Consider the following 24673-nt stretch of genomic DNA (forward strand, 5'->3'; position numbering starts at 1 on the left):
GAAGCTGCCTCCTCCGCAAGAGGAACACGGAGAAAAAGCTGTGGAAAAACAAGCGCATAGGGTCTTACCCCAATATGTGAGGGGTGGGGGTGGGGGAGTGAAACTACTCACCAGATGTAGTTGTGAGAAGCCACAACTACTGTAATCGCATGTATCACACAATCCAAGGCTGCAGCCACCAAAACGGTAGATAACAGAGAGCACAAGAGAGTGGTGTTTTAATGCCGCGCCAATGGATCACTTCAGATGATGTTCAGACCAGTGTTACTTTATTGTTTTCCAGGTCAACGCGTTTCTGGGGCATCTGCCCCCTTCATCAGGACCACCAAAGAAACAGATAACATCCAATCTGTCTAGTACAGACAATGTATACAATATATAGACACATTGACATCACAGGCACATCCCCTAAAGAAAAAAACGAGCGGGAAGGACTGCCACGTTGCATGGAATGACGTCAAACAACCACTTAACATAAAAAAAAAAAAAAAAAAAAAAAAAAAAAAAAAACCAACACAACAAATAAAAATAAAAATAAAGATTCATCCATATTTGACATGTATTAACATATATTTCCTTATACAGGGATACACATTATTTTCCGTATTGTGTAAAAGAGAAATAAATATATATATATGTGCACAATAAAAGACAAATAAAGAAAAGTGTGTAAAACCATTCATCTGCAATATGTGAAATAATACGTGTACACCCATGAATATTAAACTTGTCTTATACGCCGGACAAGTCAGCGATTTCACAAGGGAGGGATGAGAACCCTCGATTTAATATGTGTAATCCACTTCAGACATTTCAAAGCCACGGCATTATAACCTGCCGCCACCTGTGCTTTTACATCTTTCAACCACCACCATGAAACAGCAAGTGCAGTGTGCCTAACGAAAGAACTAAAGAGATTCAGAAGAACCGCTTCTGATCTGTGAACTCAGACCGCAGTTCAACCCAGGACAAGACCGTGGGAAAAAAAGCAAGAGAGCATGCGCCGAAGCAAAGTACAGGTAATGAGCCGGCACAAGTTCACGGGAGTGCAGGAGCGTGGGAACCAAAACCATTACGCATGCTCAGCCAATCTAATTCATAGACGCCCTGCAACAACCTATAGAACCCGTATAACCTCAGACTTTGAGCCGACCATGAGATTACTCATGATCGCGCTAAGATCATACTAGGGTCAAAGAAACCACAAAACTAACAATAGTGATTTAAGAGCACATCGCCTGTGAACCAGCGAGAATCACAAACCCCCGTGTGGGACAAACAGATAGAATATGGTACAACCTTAAAAATCAGGGTATTTAACCAACATATAAATATAAAAAATTTTTTATATTTATATTTATGGTTGCTTATGCAACGGTCTTGTCCTGGGTTGAACTGCGGTCTGAGTTCACAGATCAGAAGCGGTTCTTCTGAATCTCTTTAGTTCTTTCGTTAGGCACACTGCACTTGCTGTTTCATGGTGGTGGTTGAAAGATGTAAAAGCACAGGTGGCGGCAGGTTATAATGCCGTGGCTTTGAAATGTCTGAAGTGGATTACACATATTAAATCGAGGGTTCTCATCCCTCCCTTGTGAAATCGCTGACTTGTCCGGCGTATAAGACAAGTTTAATATTCATGGGTGTACACGTATTATTTCACATATTGCAGATGAATGGTTTTACACACTTTTCTTTATTTGTCTTTTATTGTGCACATATATATATATTTATTTCTCTTTTACACAATACGGAAAATAATGTGTATCCCTGTATAAGGAAATATATGTTAATACATGTCAAATATGGATGAATCTTTATTTTTATTTTTATTTGTTGTGTTGGTTTTTTTTTTTTTTTTTTTTTTTTTTTTTTATGTTAAGTGGTTGTTTGACGTCATTCCATGCAACGTGGCAGTCCTTCCCGCTCGTTTTTTTCTTTAGGGGATGTGCCTGTGATGTCAATGTGTCTATATATTGTATACATTGTCTGTACTAGACAGATTGGATGTTATCTGTTTCTTTGGTGGTCCTGATGAAGGGGGCAGATGCCCCAGAAACGCGTTGACCTGGAAAACAATAAAGTAACACTGGTCTGAACATCATCTGAAGTGATCCATTGGCGCGGCATTAAAACACCACTCTCTTGTGCTCTCTGTTATCCTCCGCAAGAGGAGCTGGTGGAGAAATGTCTAACATCCTATTGATGGACGCTATAAGATCATTCACTATGGCGTCACCATCCGGGGTATCTAGATTGAGAGCGGCCCCAGCCTCAGACTCCTGATCAGTTACATCCGCCTCATCACACAGAGAGTCGTCCCGCTGGGACCCTGACCAGTGTGATGAAGTTGAGGGTCGCTCATAACGAGCCCGCTTAGGTTGTCTGGGACTGTCGTCCGAGTCAGAGCCGTCACCCTGGGGTGCATATGACACCCCCGGAGCTAGGAAGTGGTCCAGCTGAGGGGGACCAGGGGGCAATGGATCAACAGTGCCCATGGTCTGAGTTACTGGTCTAGACTGCAATGTTTCAAGAATTTTAGACATAGTCATAGACAATTTGTCAGCAAAAGCTGCAAACTCCGTCCCTGTCACCTGGACAGCATTTACAGGTGGTTCTCCCTGGGTCACCTCTAGCAGCGGCCCCGGCTGAGCAATTGCCACAGGGGCCGAGCACTGCACACAATGGGGGTCAGTGGAACCTGCCGGTAGAGTAGCCCCACATGCGGTACAAGCAGCATATAAAGTCCGTGCCTTGGCACCTTTGCTTTTTGCGGACGACATGCTGTTATCTCCTTGAGAAATCTAAGGAGGGTATATAGCAGAAAACCACCAGCGACTGTACAGTGCAAAGTATTGCCAGCACAAAATACAAAAGTACACTATGGCACAAGTGGGGGAGAGCCCTTGAGGGCTGCTTACCGCCCGCTGAAAAGCGGGTGTGAGATCGTAGAATCCCTTGTCTGAGTCTCCCCGTCTCCCCTCTGCAGCTCAGCGTGCAGGCAGGAATGGCTGCCGGCGTCCTGTGAAGAGGGGCGGACCGTGGGCGTCCCAAACAAAAGAGCGGGAAGCTGCGCCGACATAGTCAGCAGCTGCTGCTGACTAAACAGTGGAGCTATGCGTGGATGTCTGGCCTCCTTCGCACAAAGCATAAAACTGAGGAGCCAGTGTTCCCACGGGGGGGTGTATAGCCAGAAGGGGAGGGGCCTTACACTTTTAAGTGTAGTACTTTGTGTGGCCTCCGGAGGCAGTAGCTATACACCCAATTGTCTGGGTCTCCCAATTAGGAGCGACAAAGAAAAGAGTCATAACCAGATAAGGTACTGAGAGAACCAAGGCCCCGCAGGGCAACAGGGTGGGTGCTGTGTCCCCCAATGATGGCTAAGAGAAAACGATTTTACGGTGAGTACACAAAAATCCGTTTTTCTCTGACGCCTCATTGGGGGACACAGGACCATGGGACGTCCTAAAGCAGTCCATGGGTTGGAAAAAATAAAGACAACACAACCCAAGGACTAGGAACCAGTCCCAGACAGCCTGGAGCGCCTACTGAGAGAGGTGCTCTACTGCCGTTTGCAGAATTTTTCTACCCAGGTTTGCCTCAGCTGAAGCCTGGGTATGGACTCTGTAATGCTTTAAAAAAGTATGTAGGCTAGACCAGGTCGCAGCCTTACACACCTGTTCCATTGAAGCCTGATGCCGAATGGCCCACGAAGCGCCAACTGCTCGTGTGGAATGAGCCCGCAGCCCACTAGGAATGGGCTTGAGTTGCAAGCGGTAGACTTCCTGGATCGCAGAGAGAATCCAGCGAGCCAGAGTCGCCTTTGAAACTGCCTGTCCCTTCTTAGGCCCCTCAGGAATGACGAACAAAGATTCCGTTTTCCTAAAGGGGGCTGTCCTGGATATGTAATATCTGACAGCTCTGACGAGGTCTAACAAATGCAGAGACCTTTCCACCCTATGAACTGAGTGTGGACAAAAGGAAGGCAGAACAATGTCCTTGTTCAAATGAAACGGGGTAGGAACCTTCGGAAGAAAATCCGGAAGGGGGCACAGAACCACCTTGTCCTGGTGAAAGATCAGAAAAGGCTCGCGGCAAGAGAGTGCTGCCAGCTCCGAAACCCGTCTGATGGACGTAATTGCCACCAGGAATGTTACCTTCCAGGACAGAAGAGCAAGGGAGGATTCCTTGAGAGGTTCAAAGGGAGACCTCTGGAGACCGTCCAGAACGAGATTGAGGTCCCATGGTTCCAGCGGCCGTTTGTACGGGGGAACTAGATGGGAAACGCCCTGGAGGAAGGTCTTGACTTGCGGTTTTGAAGCCAGGCGGCATTAGTAGAAGATTGAGAGCGCTGAGACCTGCCCTTTAAAAGGGAACTGAGAGCCAACCCGGCTTGCAAGCCAGACTGCAGAAAGTCGAGAATTCTGGGGATGGCTAGAGGCATAGGCTGGACGTTAGTTTCCCTGCACCATGAAAAGATTTTCCACGTACGGTGGTAAATGCGGGATGAAGCAGGCTTTCGGGCGCTGATCATGGTGGCAATAACCGCGGGGGAGAATCCCGCTCTTGTTAATACCCAGGTCTCAATGGCCATGCCGTCAGCTTCAGGGATCTGGAGTTCTGATGGGAAATGGGCCCTTGGGTCAACAAGTCTGGGATGTCTGGAAGGCGCCACGGTACGTCTGCGAGCATTTGTACTAATTCGGCGTACCAGGCGCGCCTGGGCCAGTCCGGTGCTATCAGTATCACCGGGACTCCCTCTGCCTTGATCTTCCAGATTACCCGCGGCAGCAGGGGTAGAGGTGGAAATATGTAAGGCAGGCGGAAGTGGTGCCAGGAGCAGACTAGAGCATCCGCACCGATGGACTGCGGGTCGTGTGACCTGGCTATGAACGTGGGTACCTTTGCGTTCAACCTTGAGGCCATTAGATCCACGTCTGGTGTGCCCCAGCGAGTGCAGAAACACTTCTGGGTGGAGAGACCATTCTCCGGCGGCCAGGCCTTGGCGACTTAGTCTGCTGCCCAGTTCTCTACCCCCGGTATGTGTACCGCTGATATCACTGACCCCGTCGACTCGGCCCAGCTGAGGATCTTGTGGGCCTCGAGATAAGCCGCTTTGCTGCGGGTGCCCCCCTGCCGATTGATATAGGCTACAGCTGTCGCATTGTCCGATTGGACTCGAATCTGACGACCCGCTAGCAGAGGGCAGAACGCCCTGAGCGCGAGGAAGATCGCGCGGATTTCCAGGATGTTTATGGGTAGGGAAGACTCCTGGGGCGTCCAACGTCCTTGAGCAGTGTGGTGCCGGTACACTGCTCCCCAGCCTAGGAGGCTGGCGTCCGTGGTCAGGACCAGCTAGTTCACTGGGAAAAAAGATCTCCCCTTCGATAGGGATGAGGACCGAAGCCACCAGCGGAGTGCATACCTGACTGAAGGCGTCAGGTGAAGGTTTGTCCAGGGAGAAGGGGCTCTTGTCCCAGGCAGCTAGAAGGGCTTGCTGCAGTGGGCGGAGGTGCAGCTGAGCAAAAGGTACTGCCTCCATAGCCGCCACCATCCTGCCGAGCACCTTCATGCTGAATCGAATGGAGCGAGACGGAGGACGTAGAAGGCAGCGTACCGCTTGTCGAAGAGCGATCGCCTTGTCCTGAGGGAGATAGATTCAAGCCCCGACGGGTGTCCAGGGACATGCCCAGGAAGGTGATGGATCGTTCTGGGACCGGGGATGATTTGTCTAGATACAGTAGCCACCCTAAGTGGGATAGGGTGTCCACGGTGATCTGTACGCTGGTTGAGCAGTCGCAGAAGGCCTTGATGAGGAGGTTGTCCAAGTAAGGGAGAATGACTACTCCCCTGGCGTGAAGGACGCTCTTGGAGGCCGCCATGACTTTGGTGAAGACCCTTGGTGCGGTGGCAAGGCCGAAGGGTAGGGCTACGAATTGAAAATGGAAGTCCTGAACTGCGAAGCGGAGGAATTTTTAGTAATCTGGAGCGATGGGTATGTGCAGGTACGTGTCCTTGATATCTATGGAGGCGAGGAATTCCCCTTCAACCATGGATGCAATAATGGGCCTTAGGGACTCCATTCTGAATCTCCGTACGTGCACGTTTGTTCAGGTGTTTGAGGTCCAGGATGGGTCGAACTGACCCATCCTTTTTGGGGACCAAAAAGAGGTTGGAATAAAAACCCCTGAACTTCTCGTCGTCCGGGACGGGTATTATCACTCCTGCTGTTTGGAGCGAGTGGATAGCTGAGAAAAAGGCCTTGAGTCGTTTGAGTCTTTGGGGGGTTTGAGAGAAGGAACCGACTCGGGGGTCTGGTCCGAAATTCTATGTGGTAACCGGAAGACACAAGGTCTTGCACCCATTTGTCGTCTGAGGCGGCAGCCCAGATGTGTTGAAAGAGCCGCAGTCGACCTCCTACAATGAGTGTCTTCCGGGGCGCCAAAGGAGTCATGAGGGTGGAAAACGTTGTGGACGCGTTTCCCTAGTCCTGGACTGTTTCGGTCTAGGCTGCCATGACGAAGTAGGTTTCGGGGAAAGCTGAGAAGGTCGGTCCCTGCGTAGTCCGCGGCTAGTGGCGGGGGCAGAGCGGGATGTCGACCAACCAAATGAGTTCTGAAAGGAGCGGAACGAGGACTGGACGTCTGGTGAAGGTCGTCCTGGGCTTCAGCTGGGAAAGGGAGGTACTTTTTCCTCCCGTGGCGTCAGAGATGAGCTTGTCCAGACGTTCGCCAAACAATCGGTCTGGAAAAAAGGGAAGGCCCATGAGAGACTTCTTGGAAGCAGAGTCCGCTCGCCATTGTCGGAGCCAAAGAGCTCTACGGATGGTTATGGTATTTGAGGCGGCAAAAGCTGCGCAGGTAGCAGCATCAATGGAGGCCTGCATGAGGTACTCCGTCGCAGCGGCAATTTGAGCTGTTACCTCTGATGGTATGAGGGAACTGGGATTCCTCAAGCGAAGTGTTAAGTGATTCTGCCCAGACCGAGATCGCCTTTGCGACCCACACAGAGGCAAAGGAGGGCGAGAGGGAGGAACCCGCAGCCTCAAAGGCAGAGCGGGCGAGGTGCTCCACCTGTCTGTCGGGTCCTTGATGGAGGAACCATCGGGTAAAGACAGGAGCGTCTTTGTGGCAAGGCGGGAGACCGGGGGGTCGACCGAGGGCGGGTCGGCCCAGCCCTTAGGGGCAGGTGAGGCAAAAGGGTACCGGGACGCCATGAGTTTACGGTTACCGAAGCGCCTGTCAGGCTTCTCCCTTTGCTTTGTGAGTATATCCTGAAACTCTGGGTGATCAGCGAAAACCTTTTGGGGTTACCTTGCCCTCTTAAAGGAGACCACATTGTCAGTGGTAGTGGATGGGGGATCCTCCACATGCAGAGTTTGGTTGATTGCTGCTATAAGGGAATCTATTGCAGTTTGATCATCTGGGGAGGGTGAAACCAAGGAATCATCCTGGTACAAACAGCATTCTCCCTCCTCCAGCTCTTCAGAAGCTGTGGAGCGTGTGGGAGAGCCTGCCCTGTGTGCTCCCGAGGGAAAGCCATGGGGGCCATGAGAGAGTGCTGGAGACACCCGGCCGTGTGCTCTTTTCCTGATCCCTGCAACCGGTGAAGCATGTGCCTGGATTACCTCAGAAGAATCCTCCATAGGGGTATCCTCAGGCTGCATTCCGTCCAGGGGCCCAGAAGGGTGTGGAGGACGACAATGCATAGCCAGCACCAGGTTCTATGACCGTTTTTCCATGGATTGGGACAGAAACTGTGCCCATTCCGGTGGGCTGGGAGCCCTAGGCTCTGGGCTGACGGTTGCGGCGGTGGTGGCGGGGGGGGGGGGGGGGTCTTGGGGGGCGATAGGGGTACAGGACTCTCAGAGAGAAGAGGTGCGTTTACGTGGTAGCTCAGCGTGGCAGGCAATGCAGGCTGAATAATAGACTATGTGAGCCTTAGCACTCTTAGTACCCTTAGAGTTCTGCACGTTCCTAATAGGAGTATGACAGGAGGGGGAGCAATGATATGCAGAGCTACAAGTGAAGCAGTGGGAGGAAAGGATTGTATTTGCTTCGGTGTACCTCACCAGAATCAGCCGATGGCCCTGCGTCCTCAGGAAGAAGTCTCTGGAGATCTTCGCGCGTTTTCCTGGGGGTGGGGGGGCTTATGGCGGCCCGCGAAGGGGGCAGGGCTTAGCGCTAAAAGAGCGCCAAGGAGAAGTCAGTGTGCACCCCTGCTGTCGGTAGTAAAAAACGGCAGGAGGGGAGCCTCTGACAGTTTTTCTCCCCCTCCCTCCAGTCAGCAGACAGCTACCAGTAGACTATCTCTGCAGGAGTTCCAGCTATCAGCAAGGGACTCCCCCTCCTCCAGCCAGCACGCAGCTATGGTGGGAATAAACACTGAGTTTATGAGCCCTCCCCCCGCCACAGTTAGATTATCTCTGCAGGATTCCCTGCAATCAGCAAGGGACTTTCGCCTCTCCAGCCAGTACGCAGCTATGGTGGGAATAAAGACTGTAAATTCAGTAGTCCTGGGAGCCTTCCCTGCGCCGTCTTTCTCCCTTTGTCTGGGAAACCAGTCAGGGGGGGATCTCACCTTAACACTGCCTCAGTCCAGGCAGTGGAAATAGAGTCAGCCTGCTGTGTCCGGCCACACAGGGTGTAATGTATCAACTCAGAGCCTGCAAAGAGGGGCTGAGGAATTGTGCTGCTGTCCTGGGCGCTGGAAAAATCTGTGTCTGTGGGACCCGTCGTCCAGTAAAAGGCAGCCCAGGATCCAGCGTCGCAGGAGGAGGTACGTGGAGGCAACACTCCGCGTTCCCGCCCGTTGATGGTATTGGGAGATTGGTCCCTAAGGGAAACCGTTGCCCTCAGAAAAATAACAAAACCTTGAAAGGATGTGCCTCCTACAAACACTAAGCTAAAACTGAGGTTGCCTGGCCCGGCCAGGGGGTGTATACTGCAGAGGAGGAGCTAATGCTTTTTGCATCTACTTAGTGTCCTCCTATGGATAGGTAGCATAACACCCATGGTCCAGTGTCCCCCAATGAGGTGTCAGAGAAAAGCAGACACTGGACATGGCAGGCGCGGATAGTTGCACCATAAGTCCTGTAGGTGAATCCACACTGGTTGGATTTGCTGATCAGCCAAATCCACACAAATCATGTTCCATGTGCTGTGGAGATGCAGCACATTTACCATTCATTTCACAATTTGCACTGTCCGGGTCAGTGAACCTTCGTAAGTTAATATGTTCTGGATTTATCCACTGTAAAGCTCCATTTGTGATTTTCTCTAACTTATGGATGAGGTTTTGCACAGTCTCACAATGCTGGTTCTGTAATATGCACATCATATAGACACTGGTGAGTATACAGGTAAGTATACAGGTAAATACCTGTATATACAATGAGTGATGTCTTGCTTTATGATGTAGGACATTTATACACAAACTTGTTAGAAATGAATCATGTAGTAAGAGGCAGTCTGGTTTGTTCACAACCCCCCCAAAATGAGTTTAGAGTGTACAGAAGAGGCGTTTGGAGAAGTTTTAAACTTACTGTTCATAGCTACGATCGCTGCAACAATGGTCCAGGAGATGTCCACAGGATGCCTAACCAGGTACGCAGCCTGCAGAGTGTAGACAAATGGCACCCACACCAGGTTACCAAAGGCCAACATGAAGCCAAACCCATCATGGGCGATGTCCAGAGAGGTCAGCAGGCCTTCCTAAAAAAAACAGAGTGGATCTGAGCAACGACAGGTCCCAGCAACATCTGATGAGCAGCGCAGGAAGGGAACATGAGAAACCTAAAGATTCTGCTTTACAAGGAAATATATTTCACACCACACAAAGCGGTCAATTCAGGGGATTATACATTATATATCTAGCTTTTGGGTGAAATTTCAGGTGATCTTAATGTCTGACTTCTATAGATCCGTGTACTGCGTTTTTAAAATGAACAGCAGACAAATGAAGAACACCCTCTGTAAATCTAAACAAAATAACAGCAACACCGGCTGCATCTTCAGATAAATGTTCCTGATTCACTACTTTGTGCTGAGTGACGCAGCAATGAGACCAATTACCTGATTCCAAAGAGCGTGAAGAACGTACAGTAGCTGGAAAGTGTTCACCAAGATCATAGACGTCGATGGGCTCTCGAGCTGCTGAATGTCCATCTCAGCCAAGAGCATTATAAAGTTGATGAAAGCCTGGAGGGGGCGAAAATCAGAAAACGTGAGTGTACACAGCACCAGTGTACCAGGGACAACCTACAAACAGGATATGTGAGGCAGCAAGATACATTACACTACAGTACATGCCGTATTTTTCAGACTATGAGAGGCACTTTTTCCCCCCCAAATGTTGGGGGAGAGTGGGGGGTGTGTCTTATAGTCTGAATGTGGGTCATCGGCGGCACGAGCAGGCTGTAGCACGTGCGCCCGCTCATTTAATATGAACGCCCATCATCTCTCAGCGCTGAAACTGGCGCTGACAGGAGGGCGGGATGATGGGCGGGGAATGCGCGCATAATAAACAGCCGACCCGCGTGATCACCCCTGGCAACTACAGCCTGGAGTGATCATGTGTGGCTATATTCACTGCCCCCAGCGCATCATCATCAGCACGGGGGGAAGTGAATAAGTACAGTATCCTCCTCACCGGTCACTGTTCCCTGCAGCATCGCCCCGTCCTCCTGTCTGTGCCGGCTGCTGCTGTGTGTGGAGACTAGCGGTGAGTACAGCGATGACGTTATCCCTGTGCGCACGTGTCCACACACAGCTGCGGCCGGCACAGACAGGAGGACGAGTACTGCTGCAGGGATCGTGGCCGGCTCCACACAGGTCAGCGGCGCTGCTGCCAGCACTGACGGGAGGACGAGCGATTCTGCATGGAGCGAGGAAAGGGGAGTATAAACGTTTATTTTTTTCTGTGCCATAGGATCCAGGCCATATACCAGGATGGCGTATATAGCAGGATGAGAGCATATACCAGCATGGCAGTATATACCAGGATGGGGGTATATAGCAGGATGGAGGTATATAGCAGGATGAGGGCATATACCAGGATGAGGGCATATACCAGGATGAGGGCATATACCAGGATGAGTGCATATACCAGGATGAGGGCATACACCAGGATGAGGGCATACACCAGGATGAGGGCATACACCAGGATGAGGGCATACACCAGGATGGGGGTATACAGCAGGATGAGAGCATATACCAGGATGGGGGTATATAGCAGGATGAGAGCATATACCCCAGGATGGGGGTATATACCCCAGGATGGGGGTATATACACCAGGATGGGGGTATATACACCATGATGGGGGCATATACCAGGATGGAAGTATATAGCAGGATGGGGGTATATAGAAGGATGGGGGTATATAGAAGGATGGGGGCTATACCAGGATGAGGGGCATATATACAAGGATGGGGATTATATACAAGGCAGGAGGATCATTACCAGGATGAGGTACCTTAGTAGAGAATTTGGGGACATTACCCCCATAACAGTGTCAGCAGCAGATCCTCGCCCCATAACAGTGTGCCATGACCACATTTTTTTGCTTAAAATTTTATTTTCCGCCTCTCAAACCAGGGTGCGTCTTATAGTCCGAAAAATACGGTAAGTGTTTTATTCTACATTTTATTTCAATGTAAAAAAAAATAAAACATGACTAAAGACAATTCACTTATATAAGAATGTGCTATGAGCGCTAATGCATTTATAAGATACTAGAAGGTGGCCCGAATCTACGCATCGGGTATTCTAGAATTTACGTATTGTGTAGTTCATGTATGATTTTTGTTATATATATATATATATATAGATGTTGTTGTGTGTAGTTACCAAGTGTTTGTGTAGGGGCTGTACATGTTCTGGGTGTTGTCTGGGTGTGACGGGGGGTGAGAGCGGTGTTGTATGTGTGTTGCGTTGTTTGTGGAGCGCTGTGTGTCTGTAGCGTTGTGTGTGTGTTGCGCGGTTTGTGTGTGTGTGGTGTGTTTTGGGGGGAGGTATGTTTTGTGCAATGTGTGTGTTGTGCGGTATGTGCGTATATTTGTGTGTGCCGCGGTGTTTGTGTGTTGGGTGTTGTGTGTGTGCAGCGTTGTCTGTGTGTGTGGGTGTCTGTGTAGGGCAGTTGTTTGTGGTTCCCAGTGTGTGTGTGTGTGTGTGTGTGTGTGTGTGTGGTGTGTTGTGCAGTGCGCGTGTGTGTGTGTGTGTGTTGGGGGGAGGTGCGCACTCCCAAACGTGCTCCATCCCCCATGCAGCGCACTCCCCATCGTGCTCCATCCCCCATGCAGCGCACTCCCCATCGTGCTCCATCCCCTATGCTGCGCACCCCCCATCGTGCTCCATCTCCCATGCTGCGCACTCCCAAACGTGCTCCATCCGCCATGCTGCGCACTCCCAAACGTGCTCCATCCGCCATGCTGCGCACTCCCAAACGTGCTCCATCCGCCATACTCCGCACTCCCCATCGTGCTCCATCCCCCATGCAGCGCACTCCCCATCGTGCTCCATCCACTATGCTGCGCACCCCCCATCGTGCTCCATCTCCCATGCTGCGCACTCCCAAACGTGCTCCACCCGCCATGCTGCGCACTCCCAAACGTGCTCCATCCCCCATGCTGCGAACTCCCCATCGTGCTCCATCCCCGATGCTGCGCACCCCCCATCATGCTCCATCCCCGATGCTGCGCACCCCCCCAGCGTGCTCCATCCCCCATGCTGCACCAGCATCAGCCTCTCTGCCCCCAGCATCAGCTTCTCTGCCCCCAGCATCAGCTTCTCTGCCCCCAGCATCAGCTTCTCTGCCCCCAGCATCAGCTTCTCTGCCCCCAGCATCAGCCTCTCTCCTCCCAGCATCAGCCTCTCTCCTCCCAGCATCAGCCTCTCTCCTCCCAGCATCAGCCTCTCTCCTCCCAGCATCAGCCTCTCTCCTCCCAGCATCAGCCTCTCTCATCCTAGCATCAGCCTCTCTCATCTTAGCATCAGCCTCTCTCATCCTAGCATCAGCCTCTCTCCTCCCAGCATCAGCCTCTCCTCTGTCCCCAGCATCAGCCTCTCCTCTGTCCCCAGCATCAGCCTCTCCTCTGTCCCCAGCATCAGCCTCTCCTCTGTCCCCAGCATCAGCCTCTCTCCTCCCAGCCTTCCCCAGCATCAGCCTCTCTCCTCCCAGCCTCCCTCCTCCCACCCTCCCCCAGCATCAGCCTCCCTCTCACCAGCCTCCCCCAGCATCAGCCTCTCTTCTCTCAGCCTACCTCTCCCAGCCTCGCTCCTCCCAGCCTCCCTCAGCATCAGCCTCCCTCTCCCAGCCTCCCCAAGCATCAGCCTCCACCAGCATCAGCCTCTCTCCTTCCAGCCTCCCCCAGCATCAGCCTCCGCCAGCATCAGCCTCTCTCCTTCCAGCCTCCTCCAGCATCAGCCTCCCTCTCCCAGCCTTCCCCAGGATCAGCCTCTCCTCCCAGCCTCCGTCCTCCCAGCCTTCCCCAGCATCAGCTTTCCCCTCCCAGCCTCCCTCAGCATCAGCCTTCCCCAGCATCAGCCTCTCTCCTCCCAGCCTCACTCCTTCCAGCCTCCCCCAGCATCAGCCTCTCTCCTTCCAGCCTCCCTCAGCATCAGCCTCCCCTTCCCAGCCCTCCCCAGGATCAGCCTCTCTCCTCCCAGCCTCCTTCCTCCCAGCCTCCCCCTCCCAGCCTCCCTCAGCATCAGCCTCCCTCTCCCAGCCTCCCCAAGCATCAGCCTCCACCAGCATCAGCCTCTCTCCTTCCAGCCTCCCCCAGCATCAGCCTCTCTCCTTCCAGCCTCCCTCAGCATCAGCCTCTCTCCTCCCAGCCTCCTTCCTCCCAGCCTCCCCCTCACAGCCTCCCTCAGCATCAGCCTTCCCCTTCCAGTCTCCCGCAGCATCAGCCTCCCCAAGCATCAGCCTCCACCAGCATCAGCCTCTCTCCTTCCAGCCTCCCCCAGCATCAACCTCCCCAAGCATCAGCCTCCACCAGCATCAGCCTCCCTCGTCCCAGCCTCCCCCAGCATCAGCCTCCCCCAGCATCAGCCTCCCCCTCCCAGCCTCCCCCAGCATCAGCCTCCCCCTCCCAGCCTCCCCCAGCATCAGCCTCTCTCCTCCCAGCATCAGCCTCTCTCATCCCAGCATCAGCCTCTCTCCTCCCAGCATCAGCCTCTCCTCTCTGTCCCCAGCATCAGCCTCTCTCCTCCCAGCCTTCCCCAGCATCAGCCTCTCTCCTCCCAGCCTCCCCCAGCATCAGCCTCCCCCAGCATCAGCCTCTCTCCTCCCAGCCTCCCCCAGCATCAGTCTCTCTCCTCCCAGCCTCCCCCAGCATCAGCCTCCCCCAGCATCAGCCTCTCTTCTTCCAGCCTCCCCCAGCATCAGCCTCCCTCTCCCAGCCTTCCCCAGGATCAGCCTCTCTCCTCCCAGCCTCCGTCCTCCCAGCCTTCCCCAGCATCAGCCTCTCTCCTCCCAGCCTCCCCCAGCATCAGCCTCTCTCCTTCCAGCCTCCCTCAGCATCAGCCTCCCCCAGGATCAGCCTCTCTCCCAGCCTCCTTCCTCCCAGCCTTCCCCTCCCAGTCTCCCCCAGCATCAGCCTCCCCCTCCCAGCCTTCCCCATGATCAGCCTCTCTGCTCCCAGCCTCCTCCAGCACGCCGTGCTCCTCTGCCGACACTCACACACCCGATCGCATCCACTCACACACACCCGATCGCATCCACTCACACACACCCGATCGCATCCACTCACACACACCCGATCGCATCCACTCACACAAACCCGATCGCATACACTCACACACACACAGACACTGATGATATCGCACATACGCGCTCACACTCACAACATCCGGAGATACCACATGCCTCTGGCCATGTGATCCTCCGTCAGGTCCTGGAAGGTCACAACAGCACAGTATCGAGGCCGAGAAGCAAGCGATATCGCCGGATGCTGTGAGTGTGTGGATGCGATGTGAGGTGTGTGTGAGGTGTGTGTGAGAGTGAGTGTGATCTGATGTGTGTGTATGCTGTTGTGTGTGCGTGTGGATCTTCCGCCGCAGCAGGACCTTGATGCGCTTGTAACCATGCGAGCATGGTTACCAACGTATCCACACCACTCACGTGCGAGCTGGGGCCGGGGGGGGGGGGGGTACAGTACTCACCTCCGTGACAGCCGTGCCAGTTCGGGGAATGCGCGGGGGGGGGGGGTGGGTGGGGGGGTTGGGGGTAGTACAGTACTCACCTCCGTGACAGCCGTGTCAGTTCGGGGAATGCGCGGGGGGAGGGATGGGGCGGGGCCAGAGCTAGCGTGCATTGCGTGAGGGGGGCGGGGCGTGGCCGAATTGCCAATGCCTGCAGGGTGCCGGGGCGAGAGGCCAATCTGTGGGGGGGGGCGGAGCCTGGGTGAGCGGCTGGCCAATCCGTGTGGGGGCGCAGCCTGGGCGAGCGGCCAATCCGTGTGGGGGGGCGGGGCCATGGCGAGCCCAGCGGCCAATCAGCTTTGTGTCACCGTAAGGACACAATTTTGGAGCATGACAGACAGACAGACTAAGGCAATTATATATATAGATATGAACGCTTAAGTCTGTTGGCAAGTGCAATTGAAATGTCCACTTTGCCCTGAAAATTACACAAAATCTTATGCAGGATCGAAATGAAAAAAACCTTACCCAGCCGATCAGTGCTGCATGAACTGCAGTGAAATATTTCAGGTCAAACCGGCCAATGTGAGGGTTCAGCTCTCTGCCCATAAAAAAGGTGTAGATGAAATTCCCTGCAAAATAGATTTAAAATGAAAAGAAGGGAATTTTGTTTACTTACCGTAAATTCCTTTTCTTCTAGCTCTAATTGGGAGACCCAGACAATTGGGTGTATAGGCTATGCCTCCGGAGGCCGCACAAAGTATTACACTCAAAAGTGTTAAGCCCCTCCCCTTCTGCCTATACACCCCCCGTGCTCCCACGGGCTCCTCAGTTTTGGTGCAAAAGCAAGAAGGAGGAAAAAATAATTATAAACTGGTTTAACTTCAATCCGAAGGAAACTCGGAGAACTGAAACCATTCAACATGAACAACATGTGTACACAAAAAAACAGGGGCGGGTGCTGGGTCTCCCAATTAGAGCTAGAAGAAGAAGGGAATTTTGTTACTTACCGTAAATTCCTTTTCTTCTAGCTCTTATTGGGAGACCCAGACGATTGGGTGTATAGCACTGCCTCCGGAGGCCACACAAAGCAATTACACTAAAAAGTGTAAGGCCCCTCCCCTTCTGGCTATACACCCCCAGTGGGATCACTGGCTCACCAGTTTTAGTGCAAAAGCAAGAAGGAGGAAAGCCAATAACTGGTTTAAACAAATTCTCTCCGAGTAACAACGGAGAACTGAAAACCGTTCAACATGAACAACATGTGTACCCGCAAACAAACCAAAAATCCCGAAGGACAACAGGGCGGGTGCTGGGTCTCCCAATAAGAGCTAGAAGAAAAGGAATTTACGGTAAGTAACAAAATTCCCTTCTTCTTCAGCGCTCTATTGGGAGACCCAGACGATTGGGACGTCCAAAAGCTGTCCCTGGGTGGGTAAAGAAATACCTCATGTTAGAGCTGCAAGACAGCCCTCCCCTACGGGGAGGCAACTGCCGCCTGCAGGACTCTTCTACCTAGGCTGGCGTCCGCCGAAGCATAGGTATGCACCTGATAATGTTTGGTGAAGGTGTGCAGACTCGACCAGGTAGCTGCCTGGCACACCTGTTGAGCCGTAGCCTGGTGTCGTAATGCCCAGGATGCACCCACGGCTCTGGTAGAATGGGCCTTCAGCCCTGAAGGAACCGGAAGCCCAGCAGAACGGTAGGCTTCCAGAATTGGTTCTTTGATCCATCGAGCCAGGGTGGCCTTAGAAGCCTGCGACCCTTTGCGCTGACCAGCGACAAGGACAAAGAGTGCATCCGAACGGCGCCGTGCGGGAAATGTAGATTCTGAGTGCTCTCACCAGATCTAACAAATGTAAATCTTTCTCATACCGATGAACTGCATGAGGACAAAACGAAGGCAAAGAGATATCCTGATTAAGATGAAAAGAGGATACCACCTTCGGGAGAAACTCCTGAATGGGGCGCAGCACAACCTTGTCCTGGTGGAAGACCAGGAAGGGAGCCTTGGATGATAGTGCTGCCAGCTCAGACACTCTCCGAAGAGATGTGATCGCTACCAGAAAAGCCACTTTCTGGGATAGTCTAGAAAGTGAAACCTCCCTCAGAGGCTCGAAGGGCGGCTTCTGGAGGGCAACTAGTACCCTGTTCAGATCCCATGGATCTAACGGCCGCTTGTACGGGGGTACAATATGACAAACCCCCTGCAGGAACGTGCGCACCTTAGGAAGGCGTGCCAAACGCCTCTGAAAAAAGACGGATAGCGCCGAGACCTGACCTTTAAGGGAGCTGAGCGACAAACCTTTTTCTAACCCAGATTGCAGGAAAGAAAGAAAGGTAGGCAATGCAAATGGCCAGGGAGACACTCCCTGAGCAGAGGACCAGGATAAGAATATCCTCCACGTTCTGTGGTAGATCTTAGCGGACGTGGGCTTCCTAGCCTGTCTCATGGTGGCAACGACCCCTTGGGACAATCCTGAAGACGCTAGGATCCAGGACTCAATGGCCACACAGTCAGGTTCAGGGCCGCAGAATTCCGATGGAAAAACGGCCCTTGGGACAGTAAGTCTGGTCGGTCTGGTAGTGCCCACGGTTGGCCGACCGTGAGCTGCCACAGATCCGGATACCACGCCCTCCTCGGCCAGTCTGGGGCGACAAGTATGACGCGGCTGCAATCGGATCTGATCTTGCGTAGCACTCTGGGCAAGAGTGCCAGAGGTGGAAACACATAAGGGAGCCGGAACTGCGACCAATCTTGCACTAGGGCGTCTGCCGCCAGCGCTCTTTGATCGCGAGACCGTGCCATGAAGGTTGGGACCTTGTTGTTGTGCCGTGACGCCATTAGGTCGACGTCCGGCACCCCCCCAGCGGCGACAGATGTCCTGAAACACGTCTGGGTGAAGGGACCATTCCCCTGCGTCCATGCCCTGGCGACTGAGGAAGTCTGCTTCCCAGTTTTCTACGCCGGGGATGTGAACTGCGGATATGGTGGAGGCTGTGGCTTCCACCCACATCAGAATCCGCCGGACTTCCTGGAAGGCTTGCCGACTGCGTGTCCCCCCTTGGTGGTTGATGTATGCCACCGCTGTGGAGTTGTCCGACTGAATTCGGATCTGCTTTCCCTCCAGCCACTGCTGGAAGGCTAGTAGGGCAAGATACACTGCTCTGATTTCCAGAACATTGATCTGAAGGGTGGACTCCTGCCGAGTCCACGTACCCTGAGCTCTGTGGTGGAGAAAAACTGCTCCCCACCCTGACAGACTCGCGTCTGTCGTGACCACCGCCCAAGACGGTGGTAGGAAGGATCTTCCCTGTGATAATGAGGTGGGAAGAAGCCACCACTGCAGAGAGTCCTTGGCCGTCTGGGAAAGGGAGACTTTCCTGTCTAGGGATGTTGACTTCCCGTCCCATTGGCGGAGAATGTCCCATTGAAGTGGACGCAGATGAAACTGCGCAAACGGAACCGCCTCTATTGCCGCCACCATCTTCCCGAGGAAGTGCATGAGGCGTCTTAGGGAGTGCGACTGACTTTGAAGGAGAGCCTGCACCCCAGTCTGTAGAGACCGCTGCTTGTCCAGCGGAAGCTTCACTATCGCTGAGAGAGTATGAAACTCCATGCCAAGATACGTTAGTGATTGGGTCGGTGACAGATTTGACTTTGGGAAGTTGATGATCCACCCGAACGCCTGGAGAGTCTCCAGTGCAACATTCAGGCTGAGTTGGCATGCCTCTTGAGAGGGTGCCTTGACCAGTAGATCGTCCAAGTAAGGGATCACAGAGTGTCCGTGAGAGTGCAAGACTGCTACCACTGCCGCCATGATCTTTGTGAACACCCGAGGGGCTGTCGCCAGACCAAATGGCAGAGCTACGAACTGAAGATGGTCGTCTCCTATCACGAAGCGTAGAAAGCGTTGGTGCTCTGTAGCAATCGGCACGTGGAGATAAGCATCTTTGATGTCTATTGATGCTATGAAATCTCCTTGAGACATTGAGGCAATGACTGAGCGGAGGGATTCCATCCGGAACCGCCTGGCGTTCACATGCTTGTTGAGCAGTTTTAGGTCCAGAACAGGACGGAAGGAGCCGTCCTTTTTTGGAACCACAAAGAGATTGGAGTAAAACCCTCGCCCCCGTTCCTGAGGGGGGACAGGGATCACGACTCCTTCTGCTCTTAGAGAGTCCACCGCCTGCAGCAGGGCATCTGCTCGGTTGGGGTGTGGGGAGGTTCTGAAGAACCGAAGTGGAGGTCGAGAACTGAACTCGATTCTGTACCCGCGAGACAAAATGTCTGTTACCCACCGGTCCTTGACCTGTGACAGCCAAATGTCGCAAAAGCGGGAGAGCCTGCCACCGACCGAGGATGCGGAGGGAGGAGGCCGAAAGTCATGAGGTAGCCGCTTTGGAAGCGGTTCCTCCATTTGCTTTCCTGGGGCGTGAGTGAGCCCGCCAGGAATCAGAGCTCCCTTGTTCTTTCTGAGTCCTTTTGGACGAGGAGAATTGGGCCTTGCCCGAGCCTCGAAAGGACCGAAACCTCGACTGCCACTTTTTCTGTTGAGGTTTACTTGCTCTGGGCTGTGGTAAGGAAGAGTCCTTACCCTTGGACTGTTTTATGATTTCAGCCAATGGCTCACCAAACAGTCTGTCTCTGGATAATGGCAAGCTGGTTAAGCATTTTTTGGAACCAGCGTCTGCTTTCCAGTCCTTTAACCACAAGGCTCTGCGCAAAACCACAGAATTGGCGGACGCCATAGCGGTACGGCTCGTAGATTCTAGGACAGCATTGATAGCATAGGTCGCAAACGCAGACATTTGCGAAGTTAGGGACGCCACCTGTGGAACTGCTGGATGCATGATAGCATCCACCTGTGCTAAACCAGCTGAAATAGCTTGGAGTGCCCACACGGCCGCGAATGCTGGAGCAAACGACGCGCCGATAGCTTCATAGACAGATTTCAACCAAAGGTCCATCTGTCTGTCGTTGGCATCTTTAAGTGAAGCGCCATCCTCTACTGCGACTATGGATCTAGCCGCAAGCTTGGAAATTGGGGGATCCACCTTTGGACACTGGGTCCAGCGTTTGGTCACCTCAGCAGGAAAAGGGTAACGGGTATCCTTAGAACGTTTAGAGAAACGCTTATCTGGATGAGCGTCGTGTTTCTGGATCGATTCTCTGAAGTCAGAGTGGTCCAAAAAAGCACTTAATTTACGCTTGGGATACAGGAAATGGAACTTCTCCTGCTGTGCCGCTGCCTCCTCTTCAGAAGGGGCTGGGGGAGAAATATCCAACAGTCTATTAATTGCCGATATAAGGTCATTAACCATGGCGTCACCATCAGGGGCATCCAGATTGAAAGGAGCCTCAGGGTTAGAATCCTGATCACCGTCCTCAGTCTCATCACAGAGAGACTCTTCTCGCTGAGACCCTGAGCAGTGTGAGGACGTGGAGGGTCTTTCCCAGCGAGCTCGCTTAGGCTGCCTGGGACTGTCATCTGAGTCCGAGACTTCAGCCTGTGATGCTTGAGACCCCCTTGAAGTACGGATTAGTTCCAACTGAGGGGGACCGGAGAGCATAGACACAGCAGTGTCCATGGTCTGAGTAACTGGCCTGGACTGCAAGGTCTCCAGGATTTTTAACATAGTCACAGACATTTTGTCAGCAAAAACTGCAAAGTCTGTCCCCGTCACCGGGGCAGGGTTCACAGGCGTCTCTGCCTGGGCTACCACCACATTAGGCTCTGGCTGACGGAGTGCCACTGGGACTGAACATTGCATACAATGTGAGTCTTTGGAGCCTGCCGGTAGATCAGCCCCACATGCAGTACAAACAGTGTACACAGCCTGTGCCTTGGCACCCTTGCGTTTTGCGGATGACATGTTGCTGCCTCCTCAGAGCAGTACAGGGTGTCCAGCCAAGAAGCGACCTTACAGTGCAACTATAAATATATATGGTACTAAGAAAAAGTACACTAATATAACACTGAGGCACAAGTGGGGCCAGCACTAAAGTGCAGCTTACCGCCCGCTTAGGAGCGGGTGTGTGGTCGCCGAAATCCCTTTAGTCTGGGTCTCCCAGAGCCTGCTGCCTTTCCCCAGCCAGACCGCATGTGTAATGGCTGCCGGCGTCCTTGTGGAGAGGGGGGGCGGGCCCTGGGCGTATACAGACGAAGAGCGGGAAGCCTGCTTCCCACTGTGCCTAGTGAGAGGGCTGGAGCATGTAAATAAAGCTCCAGCCCTCGGCGCTGCCAATTGAGCAGCGTCTCTCCCCTACCCTGATTGACAGGGTGGGGGCGGGAACGAAGCGGCGCTAGGCCGCAGAAGCCGGGGGCTAAAGTTAGAAGCGCCGCCGCCGTAAAAGTGCGGTCGGCGCAAAGTCCCCGGCGCACCACAAGTCGCAGCTGCGCCGCCGCTCCAGCAGCGGTCGGCGCAGTAGTTCCCAACATGTAACGTCACTCAGCAAAGCTGCAGTGACCTAACCCCAGCGCACAGCGCTACTGTCCCCGGCGCACTATAACGCTCAGCAAGCCTTGAGAGTGTCCGTGCCTGCCGGGGACACAGAGTACCTGAAAGTTGCAGGGCCTTGTCCCTGAACGGCACTCCCGCTCCAAATCCAGCAGGTTCTCTGGGTCTGTGGATGGAGCCCGGCCTCAGGGCTTGGAGGCCGGTAAGATCCCACTTCCACAGAGCCCTAAGGGGATGTGGAAGGAAAACAGCATGTGGGCTCCAGCCTCTGTACCAGCAATAGGTACCTCAACCTTACAAGCACCACCGCGGGTGAGAAGGGAGCATGCTGGGGGCCCCATATGGGCCCTCTTTTCTTCCATCCGATATAGCCAGCAGCTACTGCTGACTACAAACAGTGGAGCTATGCGTGGATGTCTGACCTCCTTCGCACAAAGCAGAAAACTGGTGAGCCAGTGATCCCACTGGGGGTGTATAGCCAGAAGGGGAGGGGCCTTACACTTTTTAGTGTAATTGCTTTGTGTGGCCTCCGGAGGCAGTGCTATACACCCAATCGTCTGGGTCTCCCAATAGAGCGCTGAAGAAAAGGAATTTACGGTAAGTAAACAAAATTCCCTTCTTCTTTTTCGCTCTATTGGGAGACCCAGACAATTGGGACGTCCAAAAGCAGTCCCTGGGTGGGTAAAATAATACCTCGTAAGAGAGCCGTAAAACGGCCCTTTCCTACAGGTGGGCAACCGCCGCCTGAAGGACTCGTCCACCTAGGCTGGCATCCGCCGCAGCATAGGTATGCACCTGATAGTGCTTCGTGAAAGTGTGCAGGCTCGACCAGGTAGCCGCCTGACACACCTGTTGAGCCGCAGCCTGGTGCCTCAAAGCCCAGGACGCTCCCACGGCTCTGGTAGAATGGGCCTTCAGCCCTGAGGGAACCGGAAGCCCAGCCGAACGGTAAGCTTCGATAATTGGCTCCTTGATCCACCGAGCCAGGGTTGATTTGGAAGCCTGTGACCCTTTACGCTGGCCAGCGACAAGGACAAAGAGTGCATCCGAGCGGCGCAGGGGCGCCGTACGAGAAATGTAGAGTCTGAGTTCTCTCACCAGATCTAACAAGTGCAAATCCTTTTCACATTGGTGAACTGGATGAGGATAAATAGAGGGTAAGGAAATATCCTGATTGAGATGAAAGGGGGATACCACCTTAGGGAGAAACTCCGGAACCGGACGTAGAACCACCTTGTCCTGGTGAAAAACCAGAAAAGGGGCTTTGCACGACAACGCTGCTAGCTCAGACACTCTCCGAAGTGAAGTGACTGCTACTAGAAAAACCACTTTCTGCGAAAGGCGTGAGAGAGAAATATCTCTCATTGGCTCGAATGGTGGTTTCTGAAGAACCATCAGCACCCTGTTTAGATCCCAGGGTTCTAACGGCCGCTTGTAAGGTGGAACGATGTGACAAACTCCCTGCAGGAACGTGCGTACCTGTGGAAGTCTAGCTAGGCGCTTCTGGAAAAACACAGAGAGCGCTGAAACTTGTCCCTTAAGGGAACCGAGCGACAAACCCTTTTCCCGTCCAGATTGAAGGAAGGACAGAAAAGTAGGTAATGCAAATGGCCAGGGAGAAAAACCCTGAGCAGAGCACCACGACAGGAAAATTTTCCACGTCCTGTGATAAATCTTGGCGGACGTTGGTTTCCTAGCCTGTCTCATAGTGGCAATGACTTCTTGAGATAACCCTGAAGACGCTAGGATCCAGGACTCAATGGCCACACAGTCAGGTTGAGGGCCGCAGAATTCAGATGGAAAAACGGCCCTTGAGACAGCAAGTCTGGTCGGTCTGGTAGTGCCCACGGTTGGCCGACCGTGAGATGCCACAGATCCGGGTACCACGACCTCCTCGTCCAGTCTGGAGCGACGAGGATGGCGCGGCGGCAGTCGGCCCTGATCTTGCGTAACACTCTGGGCAACAGTGCCAGCGGAGGAAACACATAAGGGAGCTGAAACTGCGACCGATCCTGAACTAAGGCGTCTGCCGCCAGAGCTCTGGGATCTTGAGACCGTGCCATGAACGTTGGTACCTTGTTGTTGTGCCGGGACGCCATGAGGTCGACGTCCGGCACCCCCCAGCGGCAACAGATCTCCTGAAACACGTCCGGGTGAAGGGACCATTCCCCTGCGTCCATGCCCTGGCGACTGAGGTATTATCTGCTTCCCAGTTTTCCACGCCTGGGATGTGAACTGCGGATATGGTGGAGGCCGTGGCTTCCACCCACATCAAAATCCGCCGGACTTCCTGGAAGGCTTGTCGACTGCGTGTGCCGCCTTGGTGGTTGATGTATGCCACCGCTGTAGATTTGTCCGACTGAATTCGGATCTGCTTGCCTTCCAGCCACTGCTGGAACGCTTTCAGGGCAAGATACACTGCCCGAATTTCCAGAACATTGATCTGAAGCGAGGACTCTTGCCGGGTCCACGTACTCTGAGTCCTGTGGTGGAGAAAAAACCGCTCCCCACCCTGACAGACTTGCGTCCGTCGTGACTACTTCCCAGGATGGGGGTAGGAAGGATTTCCCCTTCGACAATGAAGAGGGAAGAAGCCACCACCGAAGGGAAGCTTTGGTCGCCTGAGAGAGGGAGACGGTCCTGTCGAGGGACGTCGGCTTCCTGTCCCATTTGCGTAGGATGTCCCATTGAAGAGGACGCAGGTGAAACTGCGCGAAAGGGACTGCTTCCATTGCTGCCACCATCTTCCCCAGGAAGTGCATGAGGCGCCTCAAGGGGTGTGACTGGCCTTGAAGGAGAGATTGTACCCCTGTCTGTAGTGACCGCTGCTTGATCAGCGGAAGCTTCACTATCGCTGAGAGGGTATGAAACTCCATGCCAAGGTATGTCAGCGATTGGGCCGGTGTCAGATTTGACTTTGGAAAATTGATGATCCACCCGAAACTCTGGAGAGTCTCCAGGGTAGCGTCGAGGCTGTGTTGGCATGCCTCTAGAGAGGGTGCCTTGATCAACAGATCGTCCAAGTACAAGATCACCGAGTGACCCTGAGAATGGAGGACCGCTACTACAGTAG

At 53.3% G+C, this 24673-nt stretch overlaps 1 protein-coding gene across 2 annotated transcripts in view; it reads right to left on the reverse strand.

The window, feature by feature from the left end:
- The window catches only part of LBR (lamin B receptor), a 183249-nt gene that overhangs the window by 21593 nt on the left and 136983 nt on the right, over positions 1-24673 (reverse strand). For both annotated transcript variants that reach the window (XM_075339083.1, XM_075339084.1), the window contains exons 9-11: positions 15667-15770; positions 10071-10196; positions 9542-9710 (exon numbers count right to left, since the gene is read on the reverse strand). In XM_075339083.1, coding sequence (XP_075195198.1) covers positions 9542-9710; positions 10071-10196; positions 15667-15770 — 399 coding nt within the window. The remainder of the gene's footprint in view (positions 1-9541; positions 9711-10070; positions 10197-15666; positions 15771-24673) is intronic.

Source organism: Anomaloglossus baeobatrachus, chromosome 3, assembly GCF_048569485.1.
Source record: "Anomaloglossus baeobatrachus isolate aAnoBae1 chromosome 3, aAnoBae1.hap1, whole genome shotgun sequence".
NCBI lineage: Eukaryota > Metazoa > Chordata > Amphibia > Anura > Aromobatidae > Anomaloglossus > Anomaloglossus baeobatrachus.